The following is an 18,459-nucleotide window of genomic DNA, read 5'->3' on the forward strand; positions in this document are numbered from 1 at the left end:
TGAAGGAGAGAATGGAAAGTTGACGTGAAAGTTTTTGTTGCTTGTGAATGACAGTCACCCTCATCCAGAGGCATATTATAATCATTAGGTTGTTTCCCTGTCATGCTTACATAATTAGTTTGAGACATCGTGATATTTATTGTGAAAGATCTCACATGGATCGTAGCCAGTATTTGTCAGAGGTGCTTTTATTATCATTTTCTACTTCAGGGAGAAGTCAAAGGTCAAACTTCTCACATGAAGGATTCTTCGGTGTCTAGAAGATATGACTTAAAAGTGGTTATGATGAAAATATACAAGACCATGGTTGGCACGTAGAGGGTAGATAGCAAACAGCAGCTGACCATTTCTCTAGTATTCAGCTGGGAGTCAGGCTTAAAAAGAGCTGGATTTTCATGCAATAAGTAATGCATGTATAATTATTTTTTTGTTTGTTTTTTGCCAGGGGATGTGATAGATGCAAAAAGCATTCAGAGGAGGAGGGATCTAGTGAAGATTGTTAAACAGGCAGACTGCATCCACCTGAGGAAAACAGCTGAAATTAACTACCGTCTAGGAGAACATTAGAATGGAGCAAATGCATGATGCTTCCCTTTACTTGTCTGCAGGGAGTGTCTTTGCTATTTTTATGGGTGTTTTCCACGAGGAGTGGGTGTTAGACTGTCCCTAACAAATATAAATCCTGTCTTCCTCTGAAAGCAGGGGGAGAATAAACAGATATGAGGAATGCTGAAGTATGGTGGCAGGTCTAGGGGGATGGAGGTTGAGGGTCAAAAGAGTATCAATAAAGGACACAGCACTGGTATCCCTGAACAGCGTTCTCTGCTCTAAAGGCATCAAGGGAACTTAGTGGGTACTGCCCAGTGGTGCTTTGCTCGGAGATGCAACAAGGTGAGGGAAAGAGATGGACCTCATGCTGGTCAGCATTTTGCCCTCACTTCTGCCAAGCTTCCCTCTCCTCTTGCTATGGATGGCCAGGTCCAGGAGAGGATTTATAGGTAGATTCCATGAGTTTATGATTTTGTAGCATAATAAAGAGATGAAGAGGACAACAGTAGCAGAATCTCAACAAGTGGTTCAAGGGACTGGTAGAGGGACTGCAAGTTGTAGAGGTGGGATTTTGGGATAGATGGACCTTTTGTCTTGTATAAAGTTTAACTTGGCTGCTGCTGACAGAGTTGGACTGAAATGTTGCTGAACTGGGGGCTCCCCTGCGGCATGTATCTTCATTGTATGGGAAATGTTCAACTGATGCCAACAGGCAAGCTGCATACATAATATCAAGAAAGATGAAAAACGTCCTTAGTTCTGGTTAGTTTTGTTTTGGGGGAGCCCTTTCTATAGGGCAGTCATTGCAGTAATCTCTTTACTTGTAAATTTTGATGTCCTTGAAGAAGGGAGATCTTGCTTGTTCCCCAAGCAGTACATTTTGATATTTCTGCATTGGATAGAAGGTATTTCCTGAGTTTTGAACAAGGTAACTGACTTACAGTCAAATCATTGAACTATTACAGTCATTTGGAACTGTGGTGCTACAAACTTTCTGAGAGTAGCAAAAGTATTCCTTTCTCTCGGTGTGTCTTTGAAACATTGTAGATCTATATGTCCCAAAGCCAAAATGGGTTACTGTGGTGGTAGCCAGTGTGATTTCCTCACATGTTCAGGTTGTGGAGCTTTCCTGAAAGATAAATTAAAACATCTCTCTTAGAGACTGATCTTATCTTAGCCTTAGATCATGGTGTGTCTGTCACCTCTTCTGGAAAGCTCTGCCAATGTTTAATTATTCCTGCAGTTAGGAAACTAAACCATCTTATTTCAAGGCTTGTTTTGTCTAATGTCCAACTCTCAGCTGTGGAATATGCCTATGCTAGCACAGGCAGTACAAATTCTCTACTATCTGATATCTTTTCCGTGTATAAGTATTTGAAATGTAAAATTTTGCTTCAGTTGGAACAGAAGACACTGAGTTCTTTCGCTTCTAGCACTTTGTGCTTTCCCCCTGATTGTTCTTGGAGTGTGTGCACCAAAAATAGGTAGTATTCTGGCAGCAAATTAGAATAGTGTGATCACAGACAAGGTTACTCCTTTTTGTTACTTCTCTTTTTACAATTTTGGGGATTGCATTACCACAGTTGGGTGTGTCATATGAGAGGGAGTTCTGTAACATTATGGCTATGTGGATATTTCTACTCCCTGTATCCAGGACATTGTGCAAAGTGGTCCAAGACTACTTATAAAGACTGCTTATAAACATTAGGTTAGAAAGCTTATCCCTCCTTTCATGTTGTCTTTATTTTATTTTATTTTATTTTTTTAAGGAATGGCAAAGGATCTTTTCCACTGACTTCTCACCCTGTTCATTTTTTTGGAAAGCAGTCAGCGACCGGCAGGGAGAAACTGGCCAAACCCCAGAGTGCTAGTCAGATTTGTTTTGCCTCCACAGCTGCAAAGAAGCTGTTACCATGCTTTCCTTGCTGCGTGGCAAGCCTGGAAATTGAAGAGATCATTCTTTTTCCTAATCAGAACTTCTGTGCTTCAAATATAATAAGCGTTTTCTCTTTTTTCTTTTCCCTCTAGGTGCCATCAGTGCTATTAAAGGCAGTTCCTCTATTGTGATGAGCCCTGTACGTAGACTGTTGTTCTTTGGTTATTTCAACCATATCTTCCCTTTTGTTAGATAGATGAAGACACAAGCTTTTGGAGTTTGGTTGACACTTCACTTCTGAGCTTTCTCTATACCTCTGTCTCTCAGGCTGCTGGTCAGAGCTCTCTTGCAGTTCCTCTTCTGCTCCCCCAGCCATGGACCCTATGATTAACCGCTCACAGCACTCAAAGCTGTTTCTTCATATCAAACCTACAAGCTGGGATGAATCTTAATCTGAAGAAGATGGAAGTTTATTTCCAAAATTCAAGTAAATAAACAGAATCAAATGGACATATTGCTAGGAATGCAGATTGCATTTGTAATAAAATGTAGTTTTTAATATTCACATTACAAATTCTATAAACACAAATATAGATTAAACTTAGCCAAAATATGTTCCATAAGCATCATTGCCCCAAATTGTCACAGGAGAAATGGAGTGCTGATGTACTCTAGAAGATCAGGAACCATCTGTTTACATAAATACTTGTAGCCACCTGTTTTGGGATATTGTTGCTGATTAGGCCTGATTTTAGGGCAACTCCGTCCTGTTTCTGTTTCAGGAGGGGAGCTAAAGAAAGTCTTAAGGAAGACATTGGTAAATACTCCTAAATTATGAGCTGTGGATGTGACTTACCATTAATAACTCAGTTACTGTTTGTACACCTCAGATTTCCTTTTCCCACCTCCCTTTCTTTGTTGTTGTCTATCTCTTATTACAGGGAGAGAGAAAAAAAAATAAGTGAGTTTTTTTATAAGAAGATGCCAAGTTGTAGCCTATAAAGCTTCTGATATGGTGGACTCGAGTCCAGAGTGTATGGTTGGCTGGCAGGCATTCTTATTTATCCTCAGAGTTTAATTTCTGAAGTTTATCCACTTCTCTGTGGAGAAATATAGTGAGGAAGCCAAAGCATAGCTGAGGAAGAGGGAACTGCTCCCTATGACATGTATGGTTCTGTCCTTGTTTTCTCCTCTGTCGTTTTCCTGAGGAGGCAAGAAAAGAAGCCAGAAAGAACAAATGTCTCAATGTCCTGTAGGTATGTCTTGCTGCCTTGCAGATTCTTGTTGATGCCAGAGCCTGCCACTCTGCAGCCTTCTTGGCTTCTTCATTGGCAATAGTTTTGCCTTTCTATATTTTGATCGCGCAGCACTGACAGCTGCTGGTAACATATTAGTCTGAGTTCACTTGTATGTTCATGCTAAAAAGGAAGTTTACAGAATACGGAAAGAGGGACTGGCCACTTGGGAGGAGTATAGGAACATTGTCAGAGTACACAGGGGCGCAATGAGGAAGGCTAAGGCCCACTTGGAATTAAACCTGGCAACGGATGTCAAGGACAATAAGAAGGGCTTCTTCAAGTACATCAGTAGCAAAAGGAAGACTAGGGAAAATGCGGGCCTGCTGATGAATGAGGTGGGTGCCCTGGTGACGGAGGATGCAGAGAAGGCGGATTTACTGAATGCCTCCTTTGCTTCAGTCTTTACTGCTAAGGCCAGCCCTCAGGAATCCCAGACCCTGGAGGTAAGAGAGAGAGTCTGGAGAAAGGAAGACTCTTGCTCGATCAAGGTGAATCAGGTTAGAGATCATTTAGGCAAATTTGACACCCACAGATCCATGGGCCCTGATGGGATGCAGCTGCGAGTGCTGAGGGAGCTGGCAGATGTTACTATGAAGGTGCTCTTCTTTATGTTTGAAAGGTCATGGAGAACAGGAGAGATGCCTGAGGACTGGAGGAAAGCTAATGGTCATGCCAGTCTTCAAAAAGGGCAAGAAGGAGGATATGGGAAACTACAGATCAGTCAGCCTCACCTTCATCTCTGGAAAGGTGATGGAACAGCTCGTTCTGGATGTCATCTCTAAGCATGTAGAGGGAGAGAAAGTTATCGGGAGTGGTCAGCATGGATTCACTGGGGGAAATCATGCTTGACCAATCTGCTAGCCTTCTATGTTGGCATGACTGGCTTGGTGGGTGAGTGGAGAGCAGTGCATGTTGACTACCTCAAAGTTGGCAAGGCTTTTGACACTGTCTCCCGTAACATCCTCATAGGTAAGCTTAGGAAGTGTGGGTTAGATGAGTGGACATTGAGGTGGATTGAGAACTGGCTGAATGGCAGAGCTCAGAGGGTTGTGACCAGTGGTGCAGAGTCAAGTTGGAGGCCTGTAACTAGCCGTGTTCCCCAGGGGTCAGTGCTGGGTCTGGTCTTGTTCAACATATTAATCAATGACCTGGGTGAGGGGACAGAGTGTACCATCAGCAAGTTTGCTGATGACACAAAACTGGGAGGAGTGGCTGACACACCAGAAGCCTGTGTTGCCATACAGTGACACCTGGACAGGCTAGAGTGTTGGGTGGAGAGGAACCTAACGGAAGTTCAACAAGGGCAAATGTAGGGTCCTGCACCTAGGGAGGATTAACCCCATGCACCAGTACAAGCTAGGGGTTGATCTGCTGGAAAGCAGCGCTGCAGAGAGCAACCTGGGAGTCCTGGCAGACAATAAGTTGACTACGAGCCAGCAATGTGGTCTTGTGGCCAATAAGGCCAATGGGGTACATTAAAAAGAGTGTGGTCAGCAGGTTGAGGGAGGTCATCCTCCCCCTATACTCTGCCCTGCTGAGGCCAAGTCTGGAGTGCTGTTCTGGGCTCCCCAGTTCAAGGAGGACAGGGAACTGCTGGAGAGAGTCCCAACAGAGGGCTACAAAGACAATCAAGGGAACAGAGCACCTCTCTTATGAGGAAAGGCTGAGAGACCTGGGTCTGTTTAGCCTGGAGAAGAGAAGACTGAGAGGGGATCTCATCAATGCTTATCAATATCTAAAGGGCAGGTGCCCAGGGGATGGGGCCAGACTCTTTTCAGTGGTGCCTGGCAACAGGAGACAAGGGGCAATGGGCACAAGCTGGAACATAGGAAATTCCATCTCAACATGAGGAAAAACTTCCTTACTTGAGGGTGCCAGAGAGGTTGTGGAGTTTCCTTCTCTGGAGATATTCCAGACCCGCCTGGATGTCTAACCTCCTCTAGGTGACCCTGCTTGGGTGGGGGGGTTGGACTAGATGATCTCCGAAGGTCCCTTCCAATCTCTACCATGCTGTGATTCTGTAATGTTTAGAAGTACAAGGGGGAAGAAATGAGACTGAAGAAAAGTCATCTAAAAGCAAGCAAAGGGAAGTAGCATCAAGTGATCAATTCTGCGGTGTGTTTATTAAATAATAATAGAATTGAGCCAGAAGATTCATCTGGAAGCAGACAGAAGGGATGTAGAGTCAAGTGACCAATTCTGCCATGAGCTTGTTAGATGACAGCAAAATAGTGCCAAAGGGCATATGGCGCTTCTCTGGCCTGATGTAATAAAACCATCACCTTCCTCAAAGTTGGATATTAATGGACAAAGCTAATTTCTTTAAATCGATTTGTGTAGATCAATAAATAGGTAGGCATTGCATCAGCAGCTTAGATAATTCAACTTGCCCATGTGAGATTTCATTTTCCTGTCACAAGTGAAGAGTAAGACCAAATATTGTGTACTAGCCACATTAATTTAATATCTTGCATATTAGAATAGCCAGGCAGGCAGTGGAGAGATTATGAATATATAGGTGTTTGCATTGCTGATGATTTGCGTCTGATCTAATTCTGCTAATAGTAAAAATACTTAATGGTAGTTATAATAAGAAGCTGGATTTCAGTGCACTTCTGTAGTGCTGCTTCCATTATCTGCACATTGTGCAAACATCCGTCAGTTCATTCAAGACAGATTTCCAGTAACGCTTAAATTTGTTGCTGATATGAGGCTATGTTCTGCTTGCCCTAACTTTTTGCAGCGACTGTGGGCTGTCTTATGGAAATTAGATCAGTGTACTCTGTGTGTGTTTGTGACTTTGATATGTTAGCTGCTAGCACATCAGGATTAAAAAAAAAGTATAAAATTTGTTGATTTTTCCCTATTGGATTTGATGGAAGAGTTCACAGACCAGTTTGTCTTTTTTATGACAGAAGAAAAAGTACAGAATGGTTACAATGGTAAACAAATGCTGGCCTGCAGCATATAGAAAGCAGTTTTACTGAAGACTGAATTATGTGTACAGTTGTACCCAGACTTGAGACACTTTGTCATCTTTTCTTAATCCAGCCAAACAAAAACTAAGTGTAAAAGGTACATCCACTAAGGAGTGGGGGGAATTCAGTACTGTCTGCAGGATGAAAACTTGTGAAAACACTTTGTAGCTGCGTTTTAGGAAGCTCGAAGATTTTTATGAAATATAGTACTTGTCAAATTGACTAATTGATGCTCAAGCATGTTCTTCTTTTATCCTTCAAATACACAGCTGTCATTCTTTGAGCTCAGTGAGAATCATTTAAAAAACAAAAAAAAGTAGTAGGTTTCTAGTATGTCTTCCTGGTACTATGTATGCGAACTGGAACTCGATACTGCTGCTTCTGCATGCTTTTTTCATGACACTGAGAGTCATACGCATGCAGAAGGACTGCGTAAACACCTGATTTAAGTGTGGTTCCGTGTTTCCAGGAAGGGTGTCTCTCTGTGCATATTGATTTCCAGTGTCCCAGGTATTAAACTTGGGGTTTGCTTCTCTTTGCATTGAAGAGCATACAGCTTAGAACCATCAAATTGCATTTCTCTGCACTCTTTCTTAAAATACAATTTGTCATTACAAAGCAAATACACAAATCGGCAAAATTGCATAGATATCTTTGTCCTTTATGTGGCTTTCGGAACTTGGAGGCATGTACAAGACCCAAAGAATCCAACTTTACTAATGCAGGTGAGATGTTAAACTCTTGGAAAAGCAAAACTGAAAGAGCATGTAATGGAGATGTGTGGAGCTACTTTGGGAAAAAATGCTCTGATAGGCAGTGAAATAGTTGAATGTCTTGCATTGTTTTTTTGGTATTTGTTCTGTTAATCTCTTGTTAGATGCAGGTACTCTGTTTAGTGAGGACTAGCTGAGAGTGCTAGCAACAGCTCTTCTTATGATTGTATTTTTTGCTATTTGAAATGGAGTGAGACCTCAGTTTTATTTTAAAGAAGCTGTTGTAAGGCCCCAGAGCAAGGAAATGTAATCTCAAAAATGGGATGCTTAATAATTAAAACAGGTTTATTAGTCACTAAAATCACACCATTCAATCTCTAGTGTATTTAGAAGCACTTCATTATCATAAAAATCACGTTTTAATATGGAGCCTTAGAAAAGACCTATAAAAGGAAATTAAGTGGTCAGGACTGATCTTACATGTTCTGGACAGAACCAGAAGATCAGAGTACATAAATAAATTACAGTCACTGTTTTAGAGGAAAGCTTATCAATGAGTTGTATAGTTAACAGAGTGACTGTAGGCATTGAGATGTTTAAACACTTAGTCATAGATGGATGCAGTGGCATATTAGTACCAAATACTTCTTTCTCTGTTTTATTAAATGACTTAAATTTGACCTGTGCAGTGTGAATATGGTGGCAAAAATACGTGACCCTGAAAGTTAAATTATGCATTTGGTTAGTTATTGGTATGTTCTTTGACCTTTGCGTTGATCCCTGTTTTTAGGACAGAGGAGAATATGTTTACAGCATTGTTTTGGCAGTTTAGCAGGCGCTTTAGCAGAAGTGTTTGCTGACTGTAGTCTTTCAGTTTGAGCTTGAGGCTTGGTGATGTTCATAAACCCAACAGTTGGGCATTGTTTTAGTTTTCAAGCAGAAGGGAAGAAACACATGGCTTGTCCTTGAAAAAAATTTATCTGTTGTTTCTTTGGGATGTAACTGTATTATGCTGCTTGGTGAGGAGAAGCTTTTGTGCCAGACTATAGAGAGTCCCTTTCTTTGTGCAGATACCGATAAGAATTGTGAATTTATCTTTGTCTGCCATTTTATGTGATTTCTGTTAAGAAAACCTAAAGATCACGTGTTTGTTGTGTTTCCAAAGGTTAACTTCATTTCCTTTAGGTCTAAAGCCATTGATAGTTTTATTTTCAGTCTTATAATCACATGATAATTTTTTTTTCTCATTCCATATGTGCAGATCTGCTGTTGAGTTTGAGGTAAAACTTGTTCTCAGGAAAACTTCACATAAGTGCTTCTTAATTTTGCTGTGCATTGATGTGCTTATCTCATTTGTGGTAGGAAGTGAGAAGATTACAGATGGTTCATGGAGACAAAAATATTGATGCCAAAGGATTGGAAATTTCACTGTCACAAACAAAAAGTTTTTAATTTTTTTTTCCTGCTGCAAATAACAATCTTCCTCAGTGATGATAACACCAGATTAAAATGTATCTTGGTCTTTCTCAATCATGTGTATGAAAAAATAGTGTTCTAACTCTTAGGAGACCATTGTGCTTTGTTAGATTTTTATTTTGATGCTAATCTCTGTCTAACTACACATGGTTCCACTACTACTGTTCAGGTGATAGCTGTGATATGTAAAAGCATCCTGGGCAAAAACATAGAGTGGTTAAAGAGGACTCCTGTAGCGTTTTTTGGTTTCATACTTTTCTTTCTGTGCAGCGTGTGCTATTCAAGTGAGCTTTATAAATTAAGATCAAGTCTTAAAATTGTATTACACATCTGTAAGTAGTCATTGAATGTCTAATTAGAAAAGCCCCTTTAACTCACCTGAGTGGTTCCATGCCAAAGTTCAGTTCATGAGTTACGTTTTTGTTTTCTTTGTAGGCAGCGTCATTTGAAACAAGCTTTGGAACAGCAGTTGGGCATGGATTTCTCTCTTTTAGCCCCCTTAGCCTTGGGACAGGTTTTTAAGGGCTGTATCTCATACTGGACCAACAGAGACTTTTATTTGAGACTATACTTCAAACTTAATGGCTCTCAACATTTTTCTTTGGGAAGTCCTTTTTTCAAAAGGAGGTTAGACCTCTGCACTACTAGTAAATAAGTAATTTTCATACAACATACGCATTTTAATACGCTATATTATTGTTCACTTGTCATACTTTGTGTTTTCAGTAGTATTTTAATTTTAAATATATTTTATTTTTGCCTTAGACATAGAAAATTGTTTTGGATTGAGAACCAAATATTAATACAGATAACTTCTCAGTTTTTGACACGTGGCCCAGAGATTCCTGTCTGTAATGTATAAAACTAGGTGAAACTCTCTTACAGGTCCTATTGCTATGAAGCAATTGTTTGTGTGAATTGACTGAACCTTTAACCTATCACTAGGTTTTGTTCATCTCTCTCCTTAGATAAACAAGGAGTTTACGTTCACAGTGAAAATGACTTCATTGTAACTTTGTCTATAGGCATTAAGCAGAATTTACACAAGTAGGTATTTTGTGATGTTTTGCTCTTTCCCTGATAATAAGACAGTGAGACAATGTTTGTAATGTAAAGAAAAATAAATATAGTTTGAGATGAACTCATTCTCACTCATTGGAAAAAAAAATAGCATCAGCGTTTCAGGGAATCAAGGCACCCTGCACAATGTTCTGGTGATTCTCCTCCTTTTTATAGCCAATATGAAATCATAGGTCTTTTTAGATGCACAGCTTAACATACAGCTGTGTTTCTGCTGCTTGCATGGTTCCTTAAGCAGTTCCCATTCTAGTCTTTCTTGCAGCATAATTGTAATAAAAGGTGCTAAATTCAGTGTGTTCTGCATAATGTCTGAATAAATTTGTAAGAAACTGGCAAACAAGAAAAGTTTTGGCTTGTTGATACCATGGATTATGGTCTTTAGCAAATCTAAACATACATCTCTATTTGACTGTATAAAATCTAATAGACAAGAATATAGAAGATAAATGAGTATTTGATAATGCATAGGATGCTAAAGAGAACTTGCAGTAATACTAGTCAGTAATGTTGGGACACATCACATGCTTGGCACGTCTTCTGAATTTAATGGAAGAAAATCTTCAGAGAGAAGGTGTTATTGATGTCTTATAACACCAAATCTTATTACAAATCACATTTTTTTGGTCATAATTCTTTTAAACCTTAGAGCACACAGGATTCTAATGTACAGATGATGAATTATAAAGTTGTTAATTTTTTATTTTTTTTAATCTGGTCAGGAGATAATTTCCCTGCTCTGTACAACCCTTTTATGTTTGAAATATTCATGCTAGAATACCAGTGATAAAGGAATGATGTGGCCTTTAATGTGCAGTGTCTTTGTTCAGACTAGTTTTGTTTTCAGTGTAACTAGTGAGTATGTAGTGGGGTTTTGAGTCTTGATATAATGATAGTGGTTTTTTTTGAGCTTCTGTAAAGTTTGATGCAGACTTTAGTAAAGGCTCTGTTGCTCTTTCTTCCCTAGATGAAATTCTTTTGCCTTTAGGCATTTACAAGCTGAATTCAGGAATTACACTACCTTTTTGTCTCTTAGTTGGGAGATTCTGAAGTAGGATGAAGTACTTTGCTTGTGTAAACCGTTGAGGTGTTATTTGTATTTTCATATAAGGACCAAACATCTAAGCTGATATAATTTAATCACAAATTACCTTGTCTTCTAGACTGTGGTTCCATTAGGAATAAAACGATTCTGCATCTTGATCATCCTCAGAAAGGGGGTAATAATGTACATAGTTGTAAATATTTACTTCTGCTTTTTAACAAGTTTTTCAATGTGTTCCTGCAGCTGGGAACACTTGTCAACAAAGTTAACAACTCGAACTTCCCTGGTGAAACAACATTAAAGCTTCTAATTCATTAGTTCTAATCAAGCACGCCTTGGAGCTGTTTTCCTGAAAAGTTAAGAAGGAAAAAAATCTTCCTATTGGAAGAACAAGATAAGGAGGGTGAATCTCATAGTATAAGTTTCTGATACTATGTCTTTCAGGAAACATTATTTTTTTTCTTGTTTGTTTTTAACTGGGGTATTTTTTTTTTTACAGAAGGATTTAAATTTGCTTTGTAACTTTTCTGTAATACGTGTTATAGCTGCAGATGAGTGTACAGAGGAAGCTTTAGGTATTCAGAATGTTAAATGTGTTTGTGTTACACTATAAAACTATTGAAAACATCACTGTGGCAATAATGCTTAGCTTTCCAATCATTTTGAATTCTTAGTATTGACAATAAATTAAGTTTATATATTTACCTATGTGGGAATGCTGGGATTTATTGAAAAATTCTTCAAATAAATCTATTAAAGAGAAAAATATTGTAAAACTTTTCCCTGTCTTTAAAATACTGACACTTTTATATAATGTAATATATTCTGTAAAGCTTTTCTCTCTTGTTCATGTAGTAAACCAATACATTATAGCCTCTAAGAGGCTATGTTAATTTAATGTAATTTTCCTTGATTCTGCTGTCTCTGACATTTTTCAGGATGCTGCTGGCAAGTACATGAGGTAAGCAGAAACAGTTAAGAAGAGTCTTAGTTCCAAGTTCTTATTCAGCCTCCAATTTTGGTCACATTCGGGCTCACCTCAGCTTCCTGGTAAATTGCTGGCCCTCTTTCCTCAATATGTCATGTCTAGGCTAGAAAGTTCAGGCGAATTTCAGAGCTAAATACTAAAGCATAAATACTGTGATTCCATTGCGTTAATTGCTACTTATATAGATAGATATTTGGTTTGTGATCTGTTCTCTAGGCCTTTAATTTTCTTTTTCAGTGAATTTTAAAATATATTAGAGTAGACCTAATGACAGGATCAGATTTATCTTTTGTTAAGGGCATGTACACAGATTATATAAAGTGATGAGGAAGGGCTGGGAAGGAAAAGAATGCTTCTCAGATATGTGTATGCAACCCTGACACAAAAGGCTTTTATCTTTTAAACGACAAACAGTACTGTATTAAACACTATTATTCAGTGTTGACTATTTTTATTGCTTAAAAAAACCCCTCAAAGTGTCAAGTTATCCTCAAATTGCATTACTCATCAGTTATCTTCCTTGCAAAATAGGGTAATATTAGTGTATTCTTTGCCAATTTATTGTATTTAAATTTTAATTCTTTTCGTCCTTCCAACAGTTTGCTAGAATTCGCTTCTGGATGACCTTAGGTGGTTGTACTCATTAGGCTTAAAAAAAAAAAATAAATTGTCATTTTTCTTGTTCATGGATTACCTGTTCATATAAAACTCTTTTGTAGACTCCCCCTGCCTACCCCCCAGCTAATGTTTTGACCTGCAGATTTGAATATTCGTTGGTCACAGTCGAGTATTTTTACTTGTTGTAGACATCTCTAGGAAATACATATTTTTGTGTTAGTTATAACACAGTTAGTTACATGTAAGGAAGTGCTCCTTTGTATATGATCTGTTACATCTTAAATGGAGGCCATAAAGACAGGTCTTAAGGAGTTTTTTTTTCCTAACATTCATCTGTTGCTGATATATCAGTCTCACTAATTGTGTGGTACTTCATCTGGCAGTTCAAGGAAGCACTCTGACATGCATCCACACTTTCAGTATTCACCTGCCATTTGCAGATTAGGGATCTGTGCTGTGTTACTCTCTTGCAGCACCATTAAATGAACACTAAAAAAAAAAAAAAAGCTGCTGAAAATCGTTGCAGTGGTATATGTGGTTGTTCTTTTATTTCTTGCTTGAATTGCATGGGAGACTTTCCCTGTGCAATGGAATGGAAAAGATGACTGAGAAGGTTCCTTGTAGCTGTATTCTGAAATTACCAGGTCAGGATTTTAATGTGGGATATTAGTATAATTTTACATATCAGGAAGCGCGTTTGGTTTCTTGTCTTTTGTCTGCAGCTGTTGTTGCAATCTGTCTCATTCTCCATCTTGCTGAGTGTGATAACCCCTATTTAAAATTTCAGTCAAGGGAAACAAACTTGTATGTATTTTCAGTGCCACAACTATTTTAACTGTTTTTCTATGCAACTGTGGTAAGTGACCAAGCTGAAAATGCGGAGCCCCTCACTGTTCAAGAAAAGCCTTTGCCATTCTTCTTCATATCCTACTGTTTCAAGTTATGTGAGCAAATTTTTGTATACCTTTGAAGGGACTGATAAGAATAATCATTGCCTAGCAAATCAAGATTGTTTGTGTGACGCTTTTATCTTCAGCCCTAAGCTTTGCAGGATTCATCTGACTGTTTGAACCTGATTTTCAGCTTGTTGCAAAAGCCAGAAGGCCAAAGTAAATGCAGAAGTTTGTTTCTATCACCTTTGAAAAGAAATTAACAAAGAGATGCTCACAGTCCTTTTCACACTGTGTGAGCAAAGTGTTTCTGTTATGTGCTTACTAATACTTTCATTTCTAAAGCTGCAAGAATTTTTTGTTTTCAAGAGTGGAAGTGGAGCCCTTAAAATTAGGGCAGTCTGTGCTACATAATATATTGTTCAACCACTTGTTCTGGTGGTCTAATTTACTCTTTGGAAAGCAAGTAAGCAAAATTTTGCTCTATCACTGCAAAGAGTTTTATTTACCCACTGATTTGGAATGTTGTGTATGACTTTTTTTTTTTTTTGTCCTATGTATGTATTTCATCTTGCTTTGGGGCAAGGACAAGGAAAGATCTCTTCCTGTGGGGCTTTTTTTCCTTCTTTGTTTAAAAGTGGTAACATAATCCACTGCTATTTCCATGTAGTTAGTCTATGAACTGCAATACTAAAGCTGGGTTTTGATGGATGAGTGAAATAAATTATAGTCTTACGAAAGACAGCTCTATTGTCAAGTTAAAACTTTCCCTCTTCATTGTTTTGCTGACACAATATAGGCATAGCTCTTAGAAAATGAAATTTTAAACTGGCTGTGTTGTACTTAACATTTTTTTTAAATCATAATAGGCTGTTTCAGAACAGTGGACTGGATTTTTTTTTTTTAATATTTGAAAAGTGAGTCTAACAGTATATAAACCTGCAGAGTGTGATTGGGGTCCCTTTCTTCAGAACATTCAACAGCTATGTAGCCTTCTGAATATTGCCAAAGTGTTTAATTTGCTTAACAAAAAAAGAGCTTATGAAGAATTTTCCGTATGTACTAAGCCTGTCTTCTGTAGAAGACAGCCTAGGTTCTTTGGGGGGTGTGGGAAGTTGTTACCTTTCCACTGTTCCTTTCATATCTTTGTGGTAGAAGCCCTGGTGGGGAGGAGTTGCTTAGGCTGGGATGGCTGTTGAAGAAGTGCACATGGAATGATGTTTTGAGAAGTAGCATGTGCCTTTGGGTTGACCTGAAAGGTGTGTGTAGGCAGGATGTTGCAGCTGAGCGGATATTGTGGTGTGTGCCCTTCAGTGTTGGTGCTCCATGTGCTCCTTCAGTTGAGGAACTTCTGATTCAGGTATTATCAGATCTAAAAAGCTTGTGTACTGTAACTCAAGAAGAAATATTAAGAATTTGTAATTTTTTTCACTGGCGAGAAGAGACTGCATAGAAGTGAAAGGGGAAGGCTAGGGAAGTGGGCGCATTCTTTGATTGGTAGGGGTATGTGAATGTCTATATGTTGGGTGGAAAAAAAGAGATGTAAAATACAGAAATTGCTTGTAATACGACTTAGTTTCTTTGTTTGTTTCTAACATCACTGCTTTTCCTTACTTTCGTGCCCCGAATGAATGAATGTGTGGTGGTTTTTTTTTTTTTTTTTTTAAAGTTGCAGTTCACTGAGAAAGATGGGTGAGACGTGTGTGTGTTAGAAGAGGTGAATGTGCACCTGAGGGGAAGAAAACCAAGACAAACACCAAAAAACTAAACCCACCAACAAAGAACCCCAAAACCTGGAACTAACAAAGAAGTCCCTGTTAGAACACTTTTCTACATGTTAATCTTGAAATTTTAACTGCTGATGGGTATTCTTATTAATACAGTTATCTCAATTTTTTTTTTTTGTACAGTATTGTTCTGCTGAAATTTTTTGCAGGCAAGAGAATACCTTGTTTTTTACCTTCAAACGAAGAGAAAGTCCTGAAGGGGGTGCCCCAAACCAGCATTTTAAGTAGGCGGTGTATTCTGTCTTCAATACAGATATATTTGGGAAGGGAAGTGCAGGAGCCAGGTGGGCGAGGTACTGTTTCTACTGGCACTAGCCTCTGTGTATCTTCCGCCTGCCCTCTTCCTTCTGCCTCAGCTCAGCTGAACATGGTGGAAGAGCAACTACAGTTGCTGCATCAGCCTGACAAGCAGGATTGTGCTTCCCCTTCCTGAAGAAACCAATGTGCAATGGTGAAGGCAAGACAGTCGTGGCAATGGCCTGTGCAGGGTGAGAGCGGGGGGGAAAAGAAATGGCTTTTTTAGGGATTTATGTAAGCAGGCCGTACACAGACTGTGGGGATGACCAGTAGCATCTTCTGTATAGAGCCCTTCAACAGTTCTGACTAGTTTCAGGGAAGTAGCTAGATATTGAAGAATGCTGGGAACATTTGTTGGAATTGAAGCATGAAGGAGCGTGGTAGGCTGGATGAGATTTTTAGCTAATTTGCTTGTAACCTGGAACACCCATGTTTTTTTGAGGTACGGTAATTTCTGACTGTCACAGTTGGGAAACACATGACAGATTTTAGATGTTGTAGGCATTTAGCACAGGCCATATTATATATATAGTATATTTCTGTATGTCTACTTAGACATGTATACACATGTAACCACTGTCTACCATCCCAAATGAAAACAGCAAAGACTGTTTTTCAGAGGTTTCATCAGCTTCTGCAGCTTTCAGAGGCATGCTAGTGTTCAGAAGACTGCTAATGTTGCAGCTTAAAACTACTTAGCTTACTCGTAAGTGCGAACAGAAAGTGTGGTAGATGTCTTTTCAGCTCTACAAATGACAGAAAAACAAGTACAGGCTGCTGGAAATGAAGGTCTTCAGTAGCTTTGTGGAAAAAGTCAGAGGCAAATGACAATGTGAGGTTCTTTGCTTCAAGATGTGTATGAGGAACCTTAAGATTAAAGCAGTTTTCAGCTTGAGCAGTTTTCGCTACCCCAGGTCACTTGTTTTTGTGCCTCTCCCCACTCTTGCGCCAACACAACTGTTTGCAGCTGTGATGAACTGGATAAGTGAACTGACCTACTTTAAGTTACCCAGGTCTCTCTCTTGATTTGGTTTAGACAGCGCAGCGACTGAATGTCTAACTGTAACCAGAGGAAGAAATTGTATCAGAGCAATACCTCTCAACCTGTGAAAGGTGCAGCACTGAAGCAGGTGTGGAGCAAAGGATTCCTGTCCCTTAAACAAATAACAAAGTTATTTACTATTATGAGGTGCCAAAAGATTTCATGATTAAAAGGAGATGGGATCTAAGAAAGGTCAACAATGAGTGACTTGGAGCTAAGTGAGGATTCTATTTCAAACTCAAAATCAGTTTTTCATTATGTAAAACCACTTTATTAATGTTCTTCCCCCCTCCCCCTCCCCCCCCCCCCAAAAAACCCAACCACACCAAAACCCAAACCCCAGGCAAAAAACAAACCCCATGATTTAAAAGTATGTTAAACCATGTGCTGATGTATTATGCAGGGAAAGTGTTCCTTTCAGTTTATTTTCTGTCTCAGATGAGATTATATGAAGATAAGCATGGCTTGAAGTGCTGTATAGCTAATGAGAAGCATTTGAAATAAAATGGAGCAAACCATTAAGACCTATGGAACGTGTTGCACTACTGCAGAGAAGGGAGAACTTAACCGAGTTCATCTATATAGGCTATAATGGAAAGTGTCACGTTATCTTCAAATCCATGTATGATAGCTAGGCTCGTAATTCTTCTTTGGGTGTCAAATGAGAGTTTGACAGCTCCAGAACAATGAAATGGGTGAGGAAAGCACCGTGGTTGTGCTCACCACTGTTCTACCTACTGCTGTTTTGATTGAAAGTTTGCTGTATGCTGTGAAAGGAATTTACATGTGTGGGAGTGTTTCTGACAAATACAGGTCTAATTTTGTTTATAGTAATAACAAAGACATTACACAAAGGGTGATCTCTATCCTAATTATTATTTAGTGATACATACGGTCTCGTAGTAGAGCTGTAACTTATAATAAGAGTTTTGGGTTGCAATTAGACATTGCAACAGTTTCTTTGTAGGTGTATTACTCATAGACTGGATGGAATAAATATTCAAGAAATTCGGAGAAAATACTCTGCTTTAGCAGGAAATAACTTGAATCAAAGCTGAGCCTGATTTCTCAGTAGTCTCTCTTTCTACATACTGTAAGAGCAAATAACTGCTGTAGCATAATTGCCTTTTTCTGACTATTATTAATGATATTCTGTACAGCAGTAGTGTTCAAGGGCCATATTTGACTGGGATCTTGTGATATACTTTTTGTGCAGATATCTGGCACAGAAGAGGGGGATTTACAATTTTAAGTGTGGTTTTTTTTGGGGGGGGGCAGGGAGGGTGTTTTGGTTTGTGTGTTTGTTTTTCTTTTTTTTTTATTTTTCCCAAACAGTCTTGTTTATGCTTTGGAGATTGTATGTTTCAGAAAACAGATACTTAGCTGTCATTAACAAACTTCTGCTTGTTTTTCTTTCTACAGGAGATGATAACAGAGTCCACTCCATTACGTTGCAGGAAGCTCAGCAATCCTGACATCTTTTCATCTGCCGGGAAAACCAAGCTCCATCGTCAGCTAAGTCAAGATGACTGCAAGCTACGAAGAGGTAGTTTGGCAAGTTCTTTGTCAGGTATGCCATTTTGTAAACACCATATGACAATTCATTAGTATTAAAGATGCAATATTACTTGTTGGCATAACAGTTGTCATAAAAGATACTGGTAAGTCCTTTCTTTAAAACTAGAGGTGACCTCTTGTTGGGAGGGCGTACAAAATTTTATGTAAGAGAAAGATGCAAAAAGAGATACTAGTAGAAAAGAGCGAAAAAGAGAGACTGAATTTGGAGTGAAATTCTACATATTGCCCAGAGTGAAAAGTTAGAAGC

General features: G+C 38.9%; 1 protein-coding gene across 23 annotated transcripts in view; it reads left to right on the forward strand.

Moving 5' to 3' along the window:
* MAST2 (microtubule associated serine/threonine kinase 2) overlaps window positions 1–18,459 on the forward strand; it is a 226,634-nt gene that overhangs the window by 35,962 nt on the left and 172,213 nt on the right. For 12 of the 23 annotated variants that reach the window (XM_054210749.1, XM_054210738.1, XM_054210734.1 and 9 more), the window contains one exon: window positions 18,057–18,204. In XM_054210749.1, the coding sequence (XP_054066724.1) occupies window positions 18,160–18,204 (45 nt within the window). In that variant the 5' untranslated portion in view covers window positions 18,057–18,159. Of the gene's footprint in view, window positions 1–2,576; window positions 2,625–11,952; window positions 12,063–15,548; window positions 15,784–16,567; window positions 16,723–18,056; window positions 18,205–18,459 lie in introns of those variants that run through there. The other 11 variants (XM_054210728.1, XM_054210735.1, XM_054210736.1 and 8 more) reach the window with 7 other exon arrangements.

The sequence above is a fragment of the Rissa tridactyla genome, chromosome 8, assembly GCF_028500815.1.
Source record: "Rissa tridactyla isolate bRisTri1 chromosome 8, bRisTri1.patW.cur.20221130, whole genome shotgun sequence".
NCBI lineage: Eukaryota > Metazoa > Chordata > Aves > Charadriiformes > Laridae > Rissa > Rissa tridactyla.